At 37.2% G+C, this 19,438-nt stretch overlaps 1 protein-coding gene across 2 annotated transcripts in view; it reads left to right on the forward strand.

The window, feature by feature from the left end:
• ETFA (electron transfer flavoprotein subunit alpha) overlaps positions 1-19,438 on the forward strand; it is a 127,379-nt gene that overhangs the window by 31,044 nt on the left and 76,897 nt on the right. For both annotated transcript variants that reach the window (XM_036907599.2, XM_036907600.2), the window contains 4 exons: positions 11,418-11,517; positions 16,503-16,613; positions 17,242-17,343; positions 18,613-18,681. In XM_036907599.2, coding sequence (XP_036763494.1) covers positions 11,418-11,517; positions 16,503-16,613; positions 17,242-17,343; positions 18,613-18,681 — 382 coding nt within the window. The remainder of the gene's footprint in view (positions 1-11,417; positions 11,518-16,502; positions 16,614-17,241; positions 17,344-18,612; positions 18,682-19,438) is intronic.

A 19,438-nucleotide genomic window follows, 5' to 3' on the forward strand; every position in this document is an offset into this window, starting at 1 on the left:
AGTAAATGGTAGTATAAACTGTTAATAGCCCATCCAGTGAGTGGCTCTTGTCCTCCAGCCCTCCGCTTACCCTCTCCCGCCTCCAGCTCCCTGCATTCCACTGAGTAAAGAGTAGGGTATCAGCGGCTGTCCCTGTCATTACCAGGTGGTAGGAAGGTAAGCTAGCCGGGGGCACAGCAATCCTGGCCATCCATCCATGGTTGTCTGTTTCTCTACAACTTCATGTGAAATATTCCAGCTCTGAAGGAGAAACAGTACAGAAACCTGGAGCTGAACTTGGCTATTCCATTCATGGCCAGTGCCTTAAGGGCCATGGGCAGAAAGGGAGGGGACAGCGTGGAGCCAGCATAATTACACATGCAGACAAACCTGGGAGTGAGGTGGGTTCACAAGGGACCAGGCAAGGTCTAGTGGCCCCAGTCCAGAATTGTGCCCCAACCCAAGCAGTGAAACTGACACACAAATGCACATGGACATGTGTATGCACACATACACACACAGAGCCAATAGCATTACTGAAAGTACCAGAGTATTGCATTATTAAATGCAAAATGGAAGAGTTCTTTTAAAAAGTGGTAATATTTGCTTCTTTGATTCTCCTCAGTGCTTGCTGACCCACTAGTCACATAAATGTAAATGTGGGAGGCCCAAGAGTAGTTTGCCAGTGGCCCTACAAGTCCATGTGTGTTTAGGTCTTCATAAAAACTACCTTATTCTTCAGCCCTGTAGCTGCCTCCTATCCAGCCCAGAGACACTGATATTTGTCATAATTGGCCAGCTTGGCTGCCTCCAGCAAGACGTAGACGCATGACCAGAGTTCCCACCCAAGCCGTGTTGTTGATGTAAGAGAATGTGGCCCAGTGATGGCCAAGTGATGCACAAACATGATTAGAAAGTTCTCTCTTTTAATGTCTATAAATTGAGAAAACAGACCAATAGAAGGCCAATTCCATGATAGATTAGTAATAAAGCTCACTTGTTAGGGGCTGATATGGATAGCTATACCAGCAGTCAGGTATCCCAGAACCAAGGTACCAGAGAGATATAATTCTGTATCAGAATATACATGAATAAAAGTGAATCTCCACACACTTTCACAGAATTTAGTGAGTGTTAGGTGCTTGTCCTGATTCTTCCAGTGGCAAAACCAGCATTGGATTTTTTTGAACATCTTAGTGCAGTTGCTTTGACAGGCCTCCCAGCTTTTTCTCATCAGGATACTTGGTAATAGACATGAATCCCTTTCCAAAGATGGCAGGGATTTGAGCCTGATAAGGACCACTGTCCTGGATGCCAACATGGAGTGCACAGGCCTGGCAGTAAACTGTTCACAGAGAGCCACCTCACGCAGAATATACCCACTGCCAGTGGGAATACCAGGAGGATGTGCCAGGCCCGCGGGCAGCTGTAGCCATCGCCCTGCCCCCTCAAGGTTGGCCCTGCTCAAATTTGAGGGCAGCCAGAAGCACTCGCTCCACACCCAGGCCCACAGCAGGCCAGGGATCCCGCCACTGCTGTCACCACAGCCAGTGAACTGCAGGGAGGCGGCTCCAAGGTGGGGCCGGGGCTGCAGACCCACTTCTGGCCCCTTCTTGTCCCAGGCTCTGTTGTAGTTGATTTTCTTGTCTCTCTGTTGTAATTGAATTTTAAATATGAGTTTGGGGAATAGGATATAAGCTTTCATCAACTAACCATGTTGAGAGACAATGACAGAAAGCTCTCAGTACACTGATCTCTTTTCTTAGAAAATAAGTGTGTTTGTGAATATTTACCTGTGGTTTATACTATTGCTTCTAGACATGAATTGCTGCAAACCATGTAGGGAACTTTCAGTCATCCATGTAAATTGCTCTAGTTTGTTTTTAACCTCTTGAATTATTGATTTGAACTCGTTAAAAATATTTTCTTCTAAGGTTAAAAGAATTACTAGTCAGTAACAGAAATTTTCAACCTACTATGTAAACACCTGAGTTTAATGCACAATTATACTTTTATAAGGTTTTTTTGTATGAGATTTAATAATTGATAAAATGGCTCTACAGACATATATGACCTTGGAGTAGTCTTTTACCTTCCTGAAGTCTGTTTTTCTTATATGTAAAATGATTAAATTTGTTGCAACAACATGGATGGAGCTAGTGGGTATTATGCTCAGTGAAATGAGCCAGGCGGAGAAAGACAAGTATCAAATGATTTCACTCATCTGTGGAGTATAAGAACAAAGCAAAAACTGAAGGAACAAAAACAGCAGCAGAATCACAGAACCCAAGAATGGACTAACAGTTACCAAAGGGAAAGGGACTGGGGAGGATGGGTGGGAAGGGAGGGATAAGGGGGAAAAAGGGGTATATGATTAGCACACATAATGTAGTAGGGGTGGGGGACACAGGGAATGCAGTATAACACAGAGAAGACAAGTAATGATTCTATAGCATCTTACTATGCAGATAGACAGTGACTGTAATGGGGTATGTGGTGGGGACTTGATGATGGGGAGAGTCTAGTAACCATAATGTTGCTCATGTAATTGTACATTAATAATACCAAAATTTTAAAAAATAGGCTATTGAAACTAATCACTTAAATAAACTGCACAAGTGTAAAAAAAAATGATGAAATTTGACCAAGTGATGTTTAATATCCTCCAACTGGAGATGTTAAAAAATGGAACAGACTCCCTCTGTGATAGATTTCCCCTTCCTGAAGATGATTAAGTCAGAGGTGTGACATCCAACTGTTGTACTTTGGGATGTTATAGTTGAGTGCTGAACTCAAAGATCTTAGTGGACCAGTCCACCTCTGAGAGTTTTGATTCTGTGTTGGATGATTTAAACAATTTCATGAGTCTTGAGTTTCTGTGATGACAATTTACGTAAAAGATTGTTAAACCAAGAAAGGGTGTTTGTTGTATCTAATTAGTGAGTTTTTAATACTCTGGCCTTGATTGCTATGTTCTGACATACGGGAGTTTTGAGAAAAAGAGTCACATAATAGTAGCTAGTGTTGCAGCTTCTGAATGGGTTTGGAATGAGAAAGAGTCTATCAGATGAAGCCAGACAACTTGCTCTATAACAGTCCTTCACCACCTATGGTTTTGAGATGACCAGACTTTTTACTGGTCTGCTAGAATTTAAAAATCGGTCATCTTTTTGTGCATGAAAGAACACTGACAGTTATTGCCTCTCCTTACCTGAAACCATGTGGTCAAGCTTATTGGATACTGTAGAGATAGATCTGTTCACCATCTAGCCCTCAGGACATTTAGATGGAAGATTTAGAAACATATGCCTTTAAGCACCATAAATATTTTTCAATGTGCTAAAATAAAACAAAGGATAATGGAAGTACAAAAGATACTAAATTTCAAGCAATTTAGAAAGTTCTAAAACTTTAAAAAGAACCAGTCTGCATAATATAAAATTTGTAAGAGACTCTGCTCAGCAATTAACAATATTCCAGTAGTATTTCCTGAAGAGTTAAAGAGACAGTTCAGGAAAAGAGTTATTGATGGAAGCAGACTTTAAATACTTACAGATTTTGCTTTTTTAAAAGTAGGTGTCTTCTCAACCTCTTATTTACCAAGTAGAGCTATGTTTAATGGCATTTTAATTGTTTTCCTAAATCCTTTATTTTCTATGAGATCTTAATTTTTTCTAATTGTGATTTTATGAACTATGGTACTTTTCAGTAGCTCTTCTATATTGGTTGAAAGAGGATTACCCTAGAATGTCACTAACAATAAACTGAAAATTAAAAGATCTTTCCTGTTGGAATATGATGGGAGGAAAACTGACCCAGGCTTTCAGTACTTTTTCGCATCAGTTTATATAGAACTACTCATTAGATGTGGGATAGGGACACAAGAAAAATAGACACAAAACCCTTGTCTCTGGGTACCTGTAAATTTAGTTGAGGGTCATAGAGTATGTATATTAAAAATTATTTTAAAAGACAACATGTTAGTGCCAATTAAGTAGTGTAATTGCACATACATGTGGGGTGATGAGGGTAAAGGAGTAATTAGATGATAATTTTGGGAGTATTCTTAGAGAAGGTTTGAAGGTGAAATGAGGAGAGGAACTTTAATGCTATTATAGTCAGAGTTTGCCCACTAGAGATGGTATCATGTACCAAGTTCAGGAGATGCCAAGTAGGCTGTTTGTGGAAAACAGTGTTAAAGTAGCTTTACTATTTGTGTAATTAAAAATGACACTTCAATTTTTTTATTACACTTAGGGGATGTCATTATCTAAGAGAACTTTGAGTCTAGAAAGTTTGGATATTCAGTCTTCACTAATTGATTCTTCTGTTTGAGAGCCCTAGAGTCATAGAATTTTAGACTAGAAGTGTAGAGATGTTCTTCCTTCTCTTTGTGAGGTAAGGTAATTGAGACCTGGGGATATTGTGGCTTTCCCAATGATCTCTGCTAGTGAGAGCAAGCTAATCACATGTATCTACTCCAAAATATTATATGCATATACAATGAAGAGATATACATTAATTTTTGTTGCTCTTTTTATATGTACTCTACAGGGTGTGCTTCAACTTTCTCATTTTTTTAAAATGGTTACATAGGTTTCTATTATATGGGTGAACTATATTAAACCTATCCCTTCTTGATGGACACTTAGGTCAGTTTGATCTTTTATTTATTTATGTATATATCTATTAAGATATCATTGATATACAATCTATGCTCAGGTTTCACGAGCAACATTTTGTTATTAAATTCCCCACCATATACCCCATTACCGTCACTGTCCATTTATGTCTTCTCTGTGCTATACTTCCTTACCCATCCCCCCCTACATTCTGTGTGCGAATCATAATGCCCCTTAAGCCTCTTGTCCCTCCCTTCGCACCCACCCTCCGCAGTGCCTTTCCCTTTGGTAACTGTTAGTCCATTCTTGGGTTCTTTGAGTCTGCTGCTGTTTTGTTCCTTCAGGTTTGCCTTGTTCTTATACTCCACAGATGAGTAAAATCATTTGGTATTTGTCTTTTTCCACCTGGTTTATTTCACTGAGCATAATACCCTCCAGCTCCATCCATGTTGTTGCAAGTGATAGAATTTGTTTTCTACTTACGGCTGAATAATATTCCATTATGTATATGTACCACATCTTCCTTATCCATTCATCTCCTGAAGGACACTGAGGTTGCTTCCATTTCTTGGCTATTGTAAATAGTGCTGCAGTAAACATAGGGGTGCATATGTCTTTTTGAATCTGGGATCCTGCATTCTTAGGGTAAATTCCTAGGAGTGGTATTCCTGGGTGAAATGGTATTTCTATTTTTAGTTTTTTGAGGAACCTCCCTACTGTTTTCCACAATGGTTGAACTAGTTTACATCCCCATCAGCAGTGTAGAGGGTTCCCCTTTCTCCACATCCTCGCCAGCATTTGTTATTGTTTTGTCTTTTGGATATTGGCCATTCTAACTGGTGTGAGGTCATATCTCATATAGTGGTTTTACTTTACATTTCCCTGATGATTAGCGATGTGGAGCATCTTCTCATGTGCCTGTTGGCCATCTGAATTTCTTCTTTGGAAGAGTGTCTGTCCAGATCCTCTGCCCATTTTTTGATAGGGTTATTTGTTTTTTGGTTGTTGAGGCACATGAGCTTTTTATATATTTTGGATGTCAACTCCTTATTGGATATGTCATTTATGAATTCTCCAATACTGTAGGACACCTTTTTTGTTCTACTGATGATGTCCTTTGCTGTACAGAAGTTTTTTAGTGTGATACAGTCCCACTTGTTCATTTTAGCTTTTGTTTCCCTTTCCTGAGGAGATATGTTCATGAAAAAGTTCCTCATGTTTATATTCAAGAGAGTTTTGCCTATGTTTCTTCTAAGAGTTTTATGGTTTCATAACTTACATTCAGGTCTTTGATCCATTTCTAGTTTACTTTTGTATATGGAGTTAGTAATCCAGTTTCATTCTCTTACATGTAGCTGTCCAATTTTGCCAACACCAGCTGTTGAAGATGCTGTCATTTCTCCATTGTATGTCCATGGTTCCTTTATCATATATGAATTAGCCATATATGTATGGGTTTATATCTAGACTCTATGTTGTTCCATTGATCTATGGGTCTGTTTTTGTGCCAGTACCAAATTGTCTTGATTACTGTGGCTTTGTAGTAGAGCTTGAAGTTGGGGGACGTAATCTCCCGAAGCTTTACTCTTCCTTCTCAGGATTGCTTTGGCTGTTCGGGGTCTTTTGTGGTTCCATATGAATTTTAGAATGATTTGCTCTAGTTCGTTGAAGAAAGCTGTTGGAATTTTGATAGGGATTGCATTGAATCTGTAGATTGTTTTAGGCAGGATGGCCATTATAACAATATTCATTCTTCCTATCCAGGAGCATGGGATGAGTTTCTATTTGTTAATGTCCCCTTTAATTTCTCTCAAGAGTGTCTTGTAGTTTTCAGGGTATAGGTCTTTCACTTCCTTGGTTAGGTTTTTTCCTAGGTATTTTATTCTTTTTGATGTAACTGTGAATGAATTGTTTTCCTGATTTCTCTTGTGTGTATAGGAATGCAACAGATTTCTGTGTATTAATTTTGTATCCTGCAACTTTGCTGAATTCAGATATTAGTTCTAGTAGTTTTGAAGTGGATTCTTTAGGGTTTTTTATGTACAGTATCCTGTCATCTGCAAACAGTGACAGTTTTACTTCTTTCTTACCAATCTGGATGCCTTTTATTTCTTTGTGTTTTCTGATTGTCATGGCTAGGACCTCCAGTACTATGTTGAATAACAGTGGAGAAAGTGGGCATCCTTGTCTTATTCCCAATTTTAGAGGAAAAGCTTTTAGCTTTTCATTGTTAAGTATGATGTTAGCTGTGGGCTGGTATATGCCTTTATTATGTTGAGGTACTTGCCCTCTATACCCATTTTGTTGGGAGTGTTTATCATTATCATGCATGGGTGTTGAATTTTGTCAAATGCTTTTTCAAAATCTGTGGAGACAATCATACGGTTTTTGTCCTTCTTTTTGTTGATGTGGTGGATGATGTTGATGGATTTTCGAATGTTGTACCATCCTTATATTCCTGGGATTGAATCCCACTTGATCATGATGTATGATCCTCTTGTATTTTTTTAATTATTAATTTAGTTTGCAAATATTTTATTAAGGATTTTTGCATCTATGTTCATCAGGGATATTGGACTATAAATTCCTTTTTTTGTGGTGTCTTTGAGTGGTTTTGGTATTAGAGTGATATCAGAGACTGAGTTTGAAAGTATTCCCTCCTCTTCTATTTTTTGGAAATCTTTAAGAAGATTGGGTATTAAGTCTTCTGTAACTGTTTGATAAAATTCAGCCATGAAGCTATCTGGTCCAAGGTTTTTGTTCTTGGGTAGTTTTTTGATTACTGGTTCAATTTCATTGCTGGTAATTGGTTTTTTCAGATTTTCTATTTCTTCTTGAGTCAGCCTTAGAAGGTTTTATTTTTCTAGAAAGTTGTCCATTTCTTCTAGGTTACCCATTTTGTCAGCATGTAATTTTTCATAGTATTCTCTCATAATTCTTTGTATTTCTGTGTTGTCGGTAGTGATTTTTCCTTTCTCATTTTTGATTCTGTTTATGTCTGTAGACTCTCTTTTTTTCTTGATAAGTCTGGCTAGGGGTTTATCTATTTTGTTTATTTTCTCAAAGAACTACTTCTTGGTTTCATTAAATCTTTCTATTATTTTATTCTTCTCGATTTTATTTATTTCTTCTCTGATCTTCATTATGTCCCTCCTTCTACTGACTTTGGGCCTCATTTGTTCTTCTTTATCCAGTTTCAATAATTGTGACTTTAGACTATTCATTTGGGATTGTTCTTCCTTCTTTAAATAGGCCTGGATTGCTATATACTTTCCTCTTGGAACTGCTTCCACTGTGTCCCACAGAAGTTGGGGCATTGAGCTGTTTTCATTTGTCTCCATATATTGCTTGACCTCTGTTTTAATTTGGTCATTGATCCATTGATTATTTAGGAGCATGTTGTTAAGCCTCTGTGTTTTTGTGAGCCTTTTTGTTTTTTTTGTACAATTCTAGGTTTATACCTTTGTGATCTAAGAAGTTGGTTGGTAGAATTTCAATCTTTTTGAATTTGCTAAAGCTCTTTTTGTGGCCTAGTATGTGATCTATTCTGGAAAATGTTCCATGTGCACTTGAGAATAATGTGTATCCTGCTGCTTTTGGGTATTGTGTTCTGTAGATGTCTATTAGGTCCATCTGTTCTAATGTGTTGTTCAATTCCTCTGTGTCCTTACTTATTTTCTGTGGGTTTGACCTGTCCTTTGGAGTAAGTTGTCTGTTGAAGTCTCCTGAAATGAATGCATTGCATTCTATTTCTCCCTTTAATTCTGTTAGTATTTGTTGTACATATTTGGGTGCTCCTATGTTGGGTGCACAGATATTTATGATTATATCTTCTTGTTGAACTGTCCCCTTTATCATAAAGAATGTCCTTCTTTATCTCTTGTTACTTTCTTTGTTTTGAAGTCTGTTTTATATGGTACATGTATTGCAACTGCTGCTTTTTTCTCCCTGTTGTTTGCATGAAATATCTTTCTCCATCACTTCACTTTTAGTCTGTGTATGTCTTTGGATTTGAAGTGAGTCTCTTGTAGGAAGCATATAGATGGGTCTTGCCTTTTTATCCATTCAGTGACTATGTGTTTTGATTGGTGTTTTCAGTCTTTACATTTTGGGTGATTATTGATAGATTTGTATTTATTGCCATTGCTGGGTTTGGATTTGTGGTTACCAAAGGTTCATGGGAAGCTTCTTTACTATCTAGCAGTATACCTTAACTCACTTACTGTGCTATTGTAAACACAGTCTGAAGTTTCTTTTATGTTCCCCCCCTTGTTTTTCTTCCTCGTCTTCTCTTTATATGTTAGGTGTCATATTCTGTACTCTTTGTGTATCCCTTAACTGCTTTTGTGTATAGCTGATTTAATTTAGCATTTGGTTAATATTTAATTGGTCTGCTTCATTTGCTGTGGTTTTATTTTCTCTGGTGACAGCTATTTATCCTTAGGTGTACTTACATCTAGAGCAGTCCCTTTAAAATACCCTGTAGAGATGATTTGTGGGAGGTAAATTCCCTCAACTTTTGCCTATCTGGAAATTGTTTAATTCCCCCTTCAAATTTAAATGATAATCTTGCTGGGTAGAATAATCTTGGTTCTAGGCCCTTCTATTTCATTGCATTAAGTATATCATGCAGTTCTCTTCTGGTTTGTAAGGTTTCTGCTGAGAAGTCAGATGATAGCCTGATGGGTTTTCCTTTGTAGATGATCTTTTTCCTCTCTGGCTGCCTTTAGTATTCTGTCCTTGTCCTTGATCTTTGCTATTTTAATTATTATATGTCTTGGTGTTGTTCTCCTTGGGTACCTTGTGTTGGGAGATCTCTGGGCTTCCATGGCCTGAGACTGTTTCCTTCCCCAGATTGGATCAGTTTTCAGCAATTATTTCTTCAAAGACACTTCAGATCCCTTTTTCTCTCTCTTCTTCTTCTGGTACCTCTATAATGCGAATATTGTTCTGTTTGGATTGGTCACACAGTTCTCTTAATATTCTTTCATTCCTTGAGATCCTTGTGTCCCTCTGTGCCTCAACTTCTCTGTATTCCTGTTCTCTAATTTCTATTCCATTTACCGTCTCCTCTACCTCATCTAATCTGGTTTTAAATGCCTCCATTGTTTGTTTCATTTCAGTTATCTCCTTTCTGAATTTGTCCCTTAGCTCTTGAATATTTTTCTGTCACTCCATTAGCATGCTTATGACTTTTATTTTGAATTCCTTCTCAGTAAGACTGGTGATTCAGTTTCACTGAGCCCTCTTTCTGGTGTTTGTGGAATTTTGGATTGAACAAGGTTCTTCTGCCTTTTCATAGTCCTGGAGTGACGGAGTAGTCGCAAGTGAGTGGCGCCAGTGTCAGCCCGGAGGACAAAGTCCCTTCCTCCTTCCTGTTCTCGATGACTGTCTCGGCTGTCTGTGCCACTTAAGCACGCATAGGGAGCATCCTCTGGGTTGATTCCCTAAGCTGCCGTTGGCAGGGCAGCCCTTGGAATGTTCCTGGGGCGATGGAGCGCAGGTCACAGGCAAGTGGTGTGGTAGTTTGCAGAAAGGGCAAAGCCCTTTCATGCTTCCTGGTCACCGTGCCTGTCTCCAGGGTCTGGGCTAGTTAGCCGCACTCAGGGAGAAGCCTCTGTGTTAAGCTATGTAGTAGTTGTTGTAGGCAGGGCTGCCTACCAGCTAGTCTGCAGCAATGGCGTGGACAGCAGGTTTGCACGCCGATACCGGCGGGGAGGAAGGAGCGGTAAGCTGCTTATCGCAGTGGGGGACCTGGGTGGTGTGTTGCCAACCAGGGAGATGGAGCACCTGAAGCTCCTGAAAGTTCCCAATCTGCTGAGCTGAGTGTGCTGGGCCAATTTTGTCCACCTGTTCCTTCTCCTAAACCTTTGCCCCTTTAAGCAGCCTTCTGACTCTTGAAAAGTCTTTCAAAGAGCCTGCTTTTCTTTTGTTTCAGGGCAGCACATTGTGGAAACCTGTCTGCAGTCTTAGTCTCTGACTTTGGTTTTCAGCCCCTCTAATTTCCAGAGGGAAATTAGACCTACCATGCAATGTGGGTCTGTGCTCCCGGGGTTGATTTCTAGGGCTGGTGTTTAGCAGTCCTGTTCTTCCACCCCCTCTGCTCTGATTGTCTTCCTCCCGTCGGGGAGTGCTCGCTTCCCGCCGGGTCACGGTTTTTCACTTTCCTCTTTTCCGTGAGATGTTGACTTCTCCCAGATGTAGACAGGCTGGTGTACTCTATCTTCTGGTCACTCTTTTAGGAATAGTTGTACTTGCTGTATTTTCAAAATCTATGTGGTTTTGGGAGGAGATTTCTGCCACACTTCTCATGCCGTCATCTTTTTTCCCCTCAGTTTGATCTTTTTTAATGCATTATCAGTTTTTAAAAGGTAAAAATGTCTGCTTTGAATTTTTTTATATATATAAAATAAATATAAAAATGTGTAATCTTTTTTAGTATTTGAGAACTTTACTATTCTAAATATTTTTCTATCTTATCTAAATTCAGCAATTCATAATGGCCACATTTTGTAAGTCATGTTCATTTGAGCTAGTATCTTGTAATTTAACATATTGAATTAAGGTGGTTTATTACCACCTCATTAAAGCTCATAAAACTCTTAATTTAGTTAGGGTAACATAGACTCCTACTTGATCCCAAAAAGTATCCAAAAAGCTGTGTTTCCAGTTACAGTATGTCTAAAAATGCATGTGAAATATAAAATATTTGTATTAAAATTTTACAGAATAGGCCTTTAGAGAATATTGTTGCTGATGCTTTATAGTCATTTATCAGCCTGTATGTGTATAACTCACTGCTTATTTTACCTTTAGAACCTTTTGCCCAGAATTGCAGCCAAGCTTGATGTTGCCCCAATCTCTGATATCATTGCAATCAAGTCACCGGACACATTTGTGAGAACTATTTATGCAGGTGAGTACCCAAGGAAAATAACTAATCAACATGCTAAATTTTTGTAACTTTAGAAGCATAAGTTAAAGATCAGATATTCAAGTCATATACATTTTAAATGGACCATCTTAGAGGTTTCTGAGAAAAATCTTAGTGTTAGAATTGCCGCTAGCCCATGACATGACATTCTTTCTGATAGATCCAGAGCACACTTCTTTCTTGCCTGGTCATGAGGTTTATGGAGGAGATTTTTCCAGTGATCAATAAAAATTAGATTAACATTCAATATATTTTGTATGTGGCATCTGGAAAAGCAAAAAACTTTCCTATTTAAAAGAAAATAGTATTCTCAGTCTTTGCTGCTTATACTCAGTTTTCCTCTGCATTAGGAAATTCATTTTACTATCTCTTTCATTGATTGATCTGCTAGTCTCTAGGGGGGCTGGAGAAAGTGAACTCTTTGTTCTTTCTGATTGAAGTTGTATGTTTCAATATAAATGGCCAAATCTCAAATCAGACCTTTCATCTTTGATAGTGTTAAGGGGAGATATTTGGTCAAGTTTAGGTCACTCTTAATGTGATTGCTAATCCATAAGGAATTTCTCAAATCCTTTTAAAGTCTTGGTGCAGTATACTTGTTGTTAATGCCCTGTCATGTTTTCACTTATTTTCCCTTCTTCAGAATGCATGGTGGCTTAGTTCTTACAAAATTGTTGCTACTCACATTGTTGAATTACTGATTATGTGTTGTTTTTAGAGAAGGAAGCTTTTGTTCATGTTCCTTTTAGGAAGTGAGTACCTTAGTGTGGCTGCTATTTCCGTTTCTTACATCCAGGCAGGTCAGCACTTACCCTATTTTTTTTTTTCCTGGTTCCTGTCTGCCTTTCTTTTTAAATTTATTAAGTTATCATTGATATGCAATCTTTGATAGGTTTCACATGAGCAACATTGTGGTTACTACATTCACTCATTATCAAGTCCCCTCCAACACCCCACAGCAGTCACTCTCCATCAGTATAGTAAGATACCACAGAGTTACTACTTGTCTTCTCTGTGCTACACTGTCTTTCCCATGACCACCACACACCACGTGTGCCAATCATAATGCTCCTCAATCCCCTTCTCCCTCCCTCCCTACCTATCCACCCTCTCCCACCTCCCCCCTTTGGTAACTACTAGTCCCTTCTTGAAGTCTGTGAGTCTGCTGCTGTTTGGTGCTGTTTTGCTTTGTTGTTACACTCCACAGATGACTGAAATCATTTGGCACTTGTCTTCTCCACTTGGCTGATTTTACTGAGCATAATACCCTCTAGCTCCATCCATGTTGTTGCAAATGGTAAGATTTGTTTTCTTCTTATGGCTGAATAATATTCCACTTTGTATATGTACCACATCTTTATCCATTCATCTACTGATGACCACTTCAGTTGCTTCCATATTTTGGTTATTGTAAATAGTGCTGCAATAAATATAGAGGTGCATATGTCTTTTTGAATCTGGGATCTTGTTTTGTTCGGGTAAATTCCTAGGAGTGGAATTCCTGGGTGAAATGGTATTTCTATTTTTAGTTTTTGAGGAACCTCAATATTGCTTTCCACAACAGTTAAACTAATTTACATTCCCACCAACAGTGTGGAAGGGTATCCCTTTCTCAACATCCTCACCAGCATTTGTTGTTCTTTGTCTTTTGGATTTTGGCTATCCTAACTGGTGTGAGTTAGTATCTCATTGTGGTTTTAGTTTGCATTTCCCTGTGGTTTTAATTTGCATTTCCCTGATAATTAGCAATATGGAGCATCTTTTCATATGCCTGTTGGCCATCTGAATTTCTTTGGAGAAGTGTCTGTTCATATCCTCTGCCCACCTTTTTTTTTTATTATTAAGATATCATTGATATACAATCTTATGCTCAGGTTTCACATGAGCAACACTGTGGTTACTACATTCACCCATATTATCAAGTCCCCCCCACACACCCCATTGCGTTCACTGTCCATCAGCATAGTAAGATGCTAGGGTCACTACTTGTCTTCTTTGTGATATACTGCCTTCCCCGTGTTCCCCCATATTATGTGTGCTAATCATAATACTCCTTAATCATAATCCCCTTATCCCTCCCTTCCAACCCATCCTCCCCAGTCCCTTTTCCCTTTGGTAACTGCTAGTCCATTATGGGTTCTGTGAGTCTGCTGCTGTTTTGTTCCTTCAGTTTTGTTTTGTTGTTACACTCCATAGATGAGTGAAATCATTTGGTACTTGTCTTTCTCCACCTGCCTGTTTTCACTGAGCATAATACCCTCTAGCTCCATCCATGTTGTTGCAAATGGTAGGATTTGTTTTCTTCTTATGGCTGAATAATATTCCATTATGTATATGTACCACATCTTCCTTATCTATTCGTCTACTGAAGGACACTTAGGTTGCTTCCATTTATATTGGCTATTGTAAATAGTGCTGCGATAAACATAGGGGTGCGTATGTCTTTTTTCAAACTGGGCTGCTGCATTCTTAGGGTAAATTCTTAGGAGTGGAATTCCTGGGTCAAATGGTATTTCTATTTTTAGTGTTTTGAGGAACCTCCGTACTGCTTTCCACAATGGTTGAACTAGTTTACATTCCCACCAGCAGTGTAGGAGGGTTCCCCTATCTCCACATCCTCACCAGCATTTGTTGTTGCTTGTCTTTTGAATGCTCCACCCACTTTTTAATTGGGTTATTTGCTTTTTGGGTGTTGAGGCATGTGAGTTTTTTATGTATTTTGGATGTTAACGCCTTTTCAGATATGTCATTTATGAATATATTCTCCCATACTGTAGGGTGCTTTTTGTTCTACTGATGCTGTCCTTCGCCTTACAGAAGCTGTTTAGTTTGATGTAGTCCCGTTTGTTCATTTTCCCTTTTGTTTCCCTTGCCCAAGGAGATGTGTTCAGAAAAAAGTTGCTCATGTTTATAGTCAAGAGATTTTTTTTTTGCCTGTGTTTTCTTTTTAGAGTTTTATGGTTTCATGATTTACATTCAGGTCTTTGATCCATTTCGAGTTTACTTTTGTGTATAGAGTTAGGCAGTAATCCAGTTTCATTCTCTTGCATGTAGCTGTCCAGTTTTGCCAACAGCAGTTGTTGAAGAGGCTGTCATTTCCTCCTTGTATATCCACAGCTCCTTTATCATATATTAATTGACTGTATATGCTTGGGTTTATATATGGGCTCTCTATTTTGTTCCATTGATCTATGGGTCTGTTCTTGTGCCAGTACCAAATTGTCTTGATTACTGTGGCTTTGTAGTAGAGCTCAAAGTTGGGAAGCATAATCCCCCCAGCTTTATTCATCCTTCTAAGGGTTGCTTTGGCTATTTGGGGTCTTCTGTGGTTCCATATGAATTTTAGAATGATTTGTTCTAGTTCATTGAAGAATGCTGTTGGTATTTTAATAGGTATTGCATTGAATCTGTAGGTTACTTTAGGCAGGATGGCCTTTTTGACAATATTAATTCTTCCTATCCATAAGGATGGGATGTATTTCCATTTTTTGGTGTCTTCTTTAATTTCTCTCATGAGTGTATTACAGTTTTTAGGGTAGAGGTCTTTTACCTCCTTGGTTATATTTATTTCTTAGTATTGTATTCTTTCTGATGCAATGTAAATGGAATTGTTTTCCTGATTTCTCTTTCAGTTAGCTCATCATTAGTATATAGGAATGCAACAGATTTCTGTGTATTAATTTTGTATCCTGTAACTTTGCTGAATTCAGTTATTAGTTCTAGTAGTTTTGGGGTAGATTCTTTAGGGTTTTTATGTACAGTATCATGTCATATACAAACAGGGACAGTTTAACTACTTCCTTGCCAGTCTGGTTGCCTTTTATTTCTTGTGTTGTCTAACTGCCATGGCTAGGATCTCCAGTACTGTGTTGAATAAAAGTGGGGAGAGTGGGCATCCTTGTATTGTTCACGATTTTAAAGGAAAGGCTTTCTGCTTCTCGCTGTTAAGTGTGGTGTTGGCTGTGGGTTTGTCATATGTGGCCTTTAATATGTTGAGGTACTTGCCCTCTATACCCATTTTGTTGAGTTTTTATTATGAATGGATGTTGAATTTTGTCAAATGCTTTTTCAACATCTATGGAGATGATCATGTGGTTTTTGTCGTTCTTTTTGTTGATGTGGTGGATGAAGTTGATGGATTTTCAAATATTGTACCATCCTTGCATCCCTGGGATGAATCCCCCTTGCTCATGATAATCTTTTTTGAATTTGGTTTGCTAATATTTTGTTGAGTATTTTTGCATCTATGTTCATCAGGGATATTAGTCTGTAACTTTGTTTTTTTGTGGTGTCTTTGCCTGGTTTTGGTATTAGAGTGATGTTGGCCTCATACAATGAGTATGGACGTATTCCCTCCTCTTCCACTTTTTGGAAAACTTTAAGGAGGATGGGTATTAGGTCTTCACTAAATGTTTGATAAAATTCAGCAGTGAGACCATCTGGACCCAGGTTTTTGTTTTTAAGTATTTTTTTGATTACCAGTTCAATTTCATTGCTAGTAATTGGTCTGTTCAGATTTTCTGTTTCTTTCTGGGTCAGTCTTGGAAGGTTGTATTTTTCTAGAAAGTTGTCCATTTCTTCTCGATTATCGTATTTCTTAGCATATAATTTTTCATTAACACTCTAATAATTCTTTGTGTTTCGGTGGTATCCATAGTGATTTTTCCTTTCTCATTTCTGATTCTGTTTATGTGTGTAGACTCTCTTTTTTTCTTAATAAGTCTGGCTAGGGGGAGATTATCTAGGCATTTCCCCTATTTTTAAAGATATCCAACATTGTCCCTGCAAATAGCCCCCTGATACATTTCTTCAGTGTCTTGTCCTTTTCTCTATACTTAGTAGATATAGAGAACAACTAGTCCACAGTTATTTAGTCCTTGTCCTTGTGGAGTAAATGCTGAGTCTCAAGGTAATACTGGTTTTGTTACCTTTCATCGTTGTTTTTTTAAAAATACTGTGTATTTCAGGAAATGCTTTATGTACAGTGAAGTGTGATGAGAAAGTGAAGGTGTTTTCTGTCCGAGGAACATCTTTTGAAGCTGCAGGAACAAGTGGAGGTAGTGCCAGTTCTGAAAAGGGTGAGTTTCCATTTGTTGTTTCTTATTGTTCAGTTCACAGATTATATTAAATAAGAAATAGCCACTGATACAATTTCTAATGCAGAGTATTTGAGAGCTGAATCTAAACAATATTCCCAAGCTTATACAAAAGTAGGACATTTTTATAATGTATCTTTTTCATATCATTTTGGTACTAGGTTAGTTGCTTTGGTAGATCAGGTGGAAGAGCGAGGGTCCATTGAGATTAACCTGTCATAGTGACGCAAAGATATTTTTACTCTGCTCTCAGTGTTTACTATTACAATACTTGGGAGATTCATTACAGTGGAAGAATGTAATAGTAGTAACATATACAATATTTTATTTGAACTCTCTAGAGAGAATTATTCTAGTTTTACAGGTAGATTCAGAATTAAATGCTTTGTCAAAAGTTATTGAGCTAATGAGGTGAATGCTGGAATCTAGTCCCTTTAAGTTTTCCCCAAAATCAGGGAGAATGAAATTCGGGGCACAAAAAATTTCATAGTAACTAAAACTTATGTTCTTTGAAATTAATTCTTTGTTTCTGTTAAAAAATAATAATAATCATTGTTATTAACAATATAGCACTTGAACTCATAGTCATTGTTTTGTTTATCAAATGCAGCTTCAAGTACTTCCACAGTGGGGATATCAGAATGGCTTGATCAGAAATTAACAAAAAGTGATCGACCAGAGCTAACTGGTGCCAGAGTGGTGGTATCTGGTGGTAAGTGGAGTAGTAAAAAAAAAAAAAAAGGTGATATAAACTTAAAATGCTTTGCTTTTATTAATATTTATTTTAGAGGAACATGGATTTTTTTCCCCCCTAAATGTAAGAAGTATACCAAAATAAATTAAAAACAACAAAAAAAACATAATGTTCCTCATGTAATTGTAGATTAATGACACCCAAATAAATTAAAAACAAAAACATAATGTTCCTTATGTAGTTGTAGATTAATGATACCAAAATAAATTTTTTAAAAAATGTAAGAAATAGGTTATGTTGTAAGTATTATTCCCATTTTATCAACTAGGAAAATGAAATGATGAGCCTCACACAGTTTGGGCTTTCCGTTGCAAATCTGCAACATTGGCACCAGGGGGAGCATGGTAAAAATCTCATCTCCATAGCTTTGTATCTTGGTATCTTTGTTTTATTGATTGACTTCCATGTTATTCTCGCGTATGGTTGGCTCTGAAGTGTAGAAAGAACTGGTTAGAACCTCAGGGCCACGTTGTATGATTCTGTTCTAGTGTGAAATTCTTCCAGACTTTATGGATAACTCTAAAAGTTTCTTCACATTTACTATCAAAGCTATTAATAGCATAAAACCTGCTTCTTTTTATGTATCATGCTCCTTATTAAAAAAAAAAAGAAAACCTTTTTATAGCCTGCTGTCTTGCTTTTGAAAAACTAAGGACTGGTATGATTTTTAATCTTACCAAACTAAAACATCAAATGAAATAATTAACCTTATAGACAGCCTTGTATTGTAAGTGGCATTGATAGGACATAATTTAATATTTCAAAAAGATATATGTGACTTGTTTAATCACTTATTCAAAAATTTTTATTGGGTGTGTGTTCTATGGCCCATTGCAAAGTGCTGGGGAAATAAATAGGTAAAGGCACAGTGTTCTTGATTTTAATAAAGTCTAATATAAGGATTTCCATTCAAATAATAACTTCAGTCATTCAGTGAAGTTTTGCTAAATACTGTGGATATAGTGGTGACCAAGATAGATATGGATAAATAAAGAGTTTTTGTTTTAGTGGGGAAGATTGATTTTAAAGCCTAGTAATATAATTAATTAACCAGTTACTTAAGGAGTATCATTGGGGAGAAGTCAGGAAAGGCTTTATAGAGGAGTTGGCGTGCTTAATATGGCAGTTGTGTAATGTGAAGATTCGCTCAAGTATTTGCAAAGTTGAAAATTTTTATAGAAAGGAGTTTATATTTGTTAATTTGTTTTTTTCATCTTTTTAAAATAGGTCGAGGCTTGAAGAGCGGCGAGAACTTTAAGTTGTTATATGACTTGGCAGATCAACTACATGCTGCAGGTAAAGTTATTGTCCTTTGTAGGAAATGTTCCCTTTTCATTGGAAATATTTTTTCTTCATTTATTTCATTATATATCAGTCACTTAAGGCTGGGAATAATTTTGCTTTCTCTGAGTTTCAACTTCTCCCTCTGAAACAGTTTTTCTTGGTCTCCAAGTAAATGGCATAACATTCAGTGAGAAGGTGTCTTCATTCTTTCTTATTATTTATGCGACACTCTTTTCATTTGCCAAATCTTGATCGTTTTTTTCCATTAAAAAAATTTAAACATCAGCTTCAGTTTCAGATTCAGGAATGCCCTTATTTTTCCTCTTTGTTGGTGGTCTAATATGAATCTTTCATACAAATGGAAATTAACATTTAGCATTATTTTAAAATTTTAGTTAGCTATTTATAGGAAACGTGGAACTTGTTATTACAAGTGTATTGATGAAAATGGAAAGATGTTTTTTGAAAAACCAGAAAATTAAAAATATTTTAGTTTTTCTTTTTATATTACTACATGAATATATTCTTCCTTTTAGAAAAAAGTTTCAATTCTATCATCCCCTTTTGAGAGTTTTGTGAATAACTACCTAGGCTTTTCTTTTGCTTTCATCATATTACTTAATATATGTAGCCATGGAAATAAGTAATTGTTTTGGCTGAGTAATGGCATGATATTGACTCTTTATAATTTGAGGTGTTTATTCATTCATTCTTTCTTTAATTGAACAAATATTTATTGAGTGTCTGCTATATGATAGGCACTATTTTA

The sequence above is a fragment of the Manis pentadactyla genome, chromosome 11, assembly GCF_030020395.1.
Source record: "Manis pentadactyla isolate mManPen7 chromosome 11, mManPen7.hap1, whole genome shotgun sequence".
Classification (NCBI taxonomy): domain Eukaryota; kingdom Metazoa; phylum Chordata; class Mammalia; order Pholidota; family Manidae; genus Manis; species Manis pentadactyla.